At 40.1% G+C, this 4695-nt stretch overlaps 1 protein-coding gene across 1 annotated transcript; it reads right to left on the bottom strand.

Moving 5' to 3' along the window:
• Positions 1-1846: 1846 nt before the first annotated feature.
• On the bottom strand, positions 1847-4189 carry LOC118413221. The gene is made up of 5 exons (XM_035816452.1): positions 3938-4189; positions 3168-3247; positions 2745-2816; positions 2161-2234; positions 1847-2012 (listed from the first exon to the last, which is right to left on the bottom strand). The coding sequence occupies exons 1-5, from the start codon at positions 4075-4077 to the stop codon at positions 1872-1874; spliced, it is 507 nt and encodes a 168-aa protein (XP_035672345.1). The 5' UTR covers positions 4078-4189; the 3' UTR covers positions 1847-1871.
• Positions 4190-4695: the final 506 nt, after the last annotated feature.

Raw genomic sequence — 4695 nt, 5'->3', positions numbered from 1 at the left:
TGAGTATCAACCAAATATAACAAAGACAAGGCTGTTACTTGGGAAGAGGGATTTTATTTCGATAACATGATTGTCCTGTGGTACTTTTTTTCTGTACATGTATATATTTACCAGGTTATACACATTATATTCATACGTTTTACAAGTACAGGTGAAGTAAATTTACAGGTACAGATTGAAGTAAACTTACAGGTACAGATCAAAGTAGACTGTAGTTAACTAGTGACTGTTAAATGTAACATGGGTTTTATACATAAGCCTGTAGAATCTGATAGCCTGTATACAGGTACAATCAATGTGCTGTCCCTTTAGTTGTTTAATGTGCCAGTAAAGGGAATGGGGAGTGTGAGAAAAAATCACATAATTTGAATATTTAATTTAAAAGAAAGAAAGAAACCAATGAACTCCAAAAATAGGAAATTTCAGGGGAAAAAATGACAAGTCCAGGAATCCCATGCCACAGATGTTATAGTGGAGAGACCCCCGCCGGCCGGCAGTCTGCTTGGGGTCTCCCCTGGCATGGGCCCTGGACAGTGGGCAGGAGGTGGGACTGTATGTAATGAATATATTTAGGTTAAAAAACATGCAAAAAAAATAGAAATTTAAATGACAAGCTGAGAGTCCAGGATACCCATGCCACAGATGGAGAGACCCCGGCCCCTAAGCAGACCAAAGTCTGCTTGGGGTCTCCCCTGGCATGGGTCCTGGACAGTGAGGATTGGTGGAGGCTGTAAGATTTTTATTATGTAATGAAAAAACATTTAGTTCAAAAACATGCCCAATAAATAGAAATTCAAATGACATTAGCTGTCTCAGAGTCCAGGAATCCCATGCCACAGATGTTATAGTGGGGAGACCCCTGCGCGCAAACAGACCGTAGTCTGCTTGGGGTCTCCCCTGGCATGGGCCCTGGACAGTGGGGATGAGGTGGCCATGGGTTCTGGGTGAGGATGTTAAATGTATAAATTTAGTTTAAAAAACATGCCAAAAAGCTAGAAAACCAACAAGCTGAGAGTCCAGGAATCCCATACCTGGTGGGGAGACCCCGGCCCACAAACAGACCGAAGTCTGCTTGGGGTCTCCCCTGGCATGGGCCCTGGACAAAGTCGGAGGTGGAATGTAAGTTTTTAGAGTTTTGCCATGATAAGAAAAGGGTTGATAAATCTTTTGAAAAGAAATGAAAATGCCAACTCAAAGACTGATGTTAAAGAAACAAATTTTAGTTGTTTTCAAATGGCACACTCACCCATTCAAAAATGTAGGCAAAAGTGTTAATGACATTATAACATTATGAATGACTAGGTGTGAAGTGGAAAGAATGTAAATTTAGGGTTCTCCTTTGAAAAAAGCATTAACGAATCTTGAAAAGAATTGGAGATTACAAAATGCAAAGACAAAAAAACTTAAGTTAAATGCACACTCCCCATCCAAAAAAGGCAAATATGGGAAATAGTTATGACATGAAAAACAGTCTGAAATGTTAAATTTTAAAACCATATAACACGCATAAATTTCTATCTCACAATGAGATTATCAGTTTTTTTGTTCAAAAGACTTAGTTTCGGATACTGGATATTTTCAGGCAACTGTATGTATGCATAAGTTACCACAGTATGTAGAGAATAAACTATAGAAAAAGACGTACATGTACAAACTGTATATACCGGTACCTCCACATTAGGACTTAAAACAACAGAAATACATACTAACACAGCTACAATTTTACCTGCGCTCACCTAACTACCTGTTGTAGTGTTAAAATTTAAAAGCACTTAACAGACAAACATACATTGTAATAAGTACTACATTTTTTTTTTGCTTCCCAAGTTTTTTTTTGTTTTTTTAACCCAGATGTTCTGGAAGATGATCCATTAGAACCCTTGATGATAACCGGGCTGCATACCAATCCAGGGGTAAGTCTCTACCCTTGTCCTTGTCTTTGCCTTAGGTTGTTCGTCTTCTGCAGTGTGCTTGGTGGCGGTGGTGGCTTTGCCAGTGTTCCTGTTAAGGAACTACATAGGGGCAGAAAGCAGAACTGTGTCTCAGAACTGTGTATTGTAGATATTAGATGAAAATGTATACTGTACGATGCCTAGCATGTCATGTCTAAGGTTTAAGTTTTAACTTAAGTCATGCAGATAAGGAACAAACGTGACTCACCATGTTAGCTTCTGCTGCGCAGATGGCGGCGCCTGTAGCTATCATCAGCACTTCCGCTATCTTGTGCTTGTGCACTGGAGGAAAGCCCAAAATAATGACTGACATGTAATGACAGTAGATTCATGGAAAGTATAGCCTCCTTGGGGCCTCCCAGGTTTGGCGTTCAATGTTACAATGTCATTCTTAGATAACCATGGTGTCAAAACAAAGGAGATCCAACCTGATTCCAAACTGCAACACAAGATAGACTAGATAGATTTGCCTTGACATCATCAAAAGTTCTGAAATAAACTTTGACAATGCTGCAGTATACTTCAAACTGAAACATATTCTCATGGTCAAAACAAGCTGGATTTGTCGACCATGTCCAAAATCATATCCAGTTGCTTGAGTAACTTTTTGGCCAAGGTAGATTTATGTTGACATGGGGCCAAGATCTGTGAATAAGAGTCACAAATGCTGCAATGAACTTCTATATACACACCTGCAGTATTCAAGTGCAATTCCTTATGAGCAACAAACGCAATTTCTTATGAACAAAAGATCTACCATATTAGAACTGTAGAAATTGCGGAGAGTCTTACCTGCCAGACTGGTAAGGCTAGGCATGGGGGGGAAAATCTTCGTGAACACCTGGGCAGGGGGGGCCTGGGGGGCTGAAGGAGAAACATCATGTTCACTAGTTAACTACACAGTCATGTAGAATACAACTATTCAGGACACAAACACCAACAAAAAGCCCTGTAGCTGTCATAAAAAGACATGCAACTTGTTAGGTTAAGGCAGCTAACAGTTACACTTATCAACATACATACTAGTACCTGACCAACGTTTGTACATGAGTAACGTTATACAATCAGTAACAGAGAAGTTAGTGATGAAACCTTACCTGCCAGCTAGTTACCTGGCCTTGTCCCCAACATTACAGTTATCTACCTAAAGCTACATACCTGACCAACATCTGTACATCAGTATTGTTAGAAGAGAAGTTAGTGGTCAAACCTTACCTGCCAGCATGTTGACTGACCGCACCCCCGTCAGGCCCCGCATAGCGGCCCTGCCCAGGGTTCCAAACATATGGGTGATCCTGTTGAATAAAGAAACAATCACGTTACTCCTTGGTAAACACTTGACAAAACATGCATGAATACTCATACCTCCATCAGTCTGTGCCTAAATCAGCAAGATTGTTCTCTACTGTTGGCAACAACGATGCAGCACAGATACTGTGGACAGGTTTCAATGGAACAACCAGAATATTTTACTCATAAGAACGTTGAATGGTTCTAAGTTCACATAATTCAGACTCTCCGCTATGGAGGCGTCGCCAAAAACTGCGTAACATGTTTGCTTGTTCTTTAACCATGAGTCCACAAATAGTGTTAAGTACTATCATAAAATAACCTGGTGGCAGGGCTTAAAATACAGCTCTTTTGCATGGTCTAGATATTAGATAACGTTAGCGCCCCCTCCCCATCACCGTAACAAATTATGCAGCGAATCAACCGTGTTGTCTGTCCAGTTTGTTGATGTGTTAACTGCAGTTAGTCACAAACTGGCTTCCCTGGTGTTTCTATATCTTTATGACCGTGTTAGCAGGAAGATACCTATTTTCTATACTCATGCTCGATTTTTAAAAGTAAAAACCTTCCCTCCCAAAGCCCAAAGTGTTAAAAAGCGAAGTTAATGTGAGTTTTCACGTAAACGTTGGGTAAAACTCAGGTAGTTTGTGATACAATGCCTTTGAATGGTTAGAAAATATGGTTACATAACTTACAGAAGGCGCTGTTGTTGTATACGCTTTGATACTGCAAAGGTAACGCTACGTTGACGTCCTCTCTCGGGGGCGTCCAAGTGCGGAATGGTGAGGTAGTCGCCTGGATCGTTGCTAAGTGCGCCGCGGCGAGTCCATTTCATCTTGTGTGGGGATGACTATAAAATATGGGACAAGATTTTACCACATTTCAATCATCTTGACGTTATAAAAGAGAATTTGTTGTTGAATATAATATTATGAAAATTGATAATGACTTCCTAACTTTCCACAATAACATTTTTGTCTGAATTATGTATGGTTATAAACATTAGAATAACCTACTCGAACGAATGGTCTGTTCCCTAATTTGCATATCTGGTGATTCCCTAGCAACTGCGCGGTAACAAGTGCAAAGTGTAAACAAACGCCCAGGTGTGGGAGGGGGGCGAAATTTTATCGTGAATTTTATGTCATTTTACGACAACTAAAATTCAAGAAAACGGGGTGAAGTAAAAAGAAGACTAACAAGATGGAAGCTCTGTGATATGACACAAAGTAAAACAGCATCGTCACTTGCGTCAAGCCGTGGAAACACTTGATAAATCAGTGCATTTCATTGTTTTAATCGAGTGGGTTGGGTTTTTTTTCGAAAAATAAAAGACCTTTATTACACATTCATGAACCAATGAGCTATGTACAGGTCGTATATCATATAACTTATGTCATGTATAGACAAGAATAAACAAGGCCTAGGAAAACATACGGCCGCGTGTACTCTG

The sequence above is a fragment of the Branchiostoma floridae genome, chromosome 4 (genome assembly GCF_000003815.2).
Source record: "Branchiostoma floridae strain S238N-H82 chromosome 4, Bfl_VNyyK, whole genome shotgun sequence".
NCBI lineage: Eukaryota > Metazoa > Chordata > Leptocardii > Amphioxiformes > Branchiostomatidae > Branchiostoma > Branchiostoma floridae.
The sequence above is the reverse complement of the archived record's forward strand: the minus strand, read 5'-3'. Positions and strand labels throughout refer to the sequence as shown.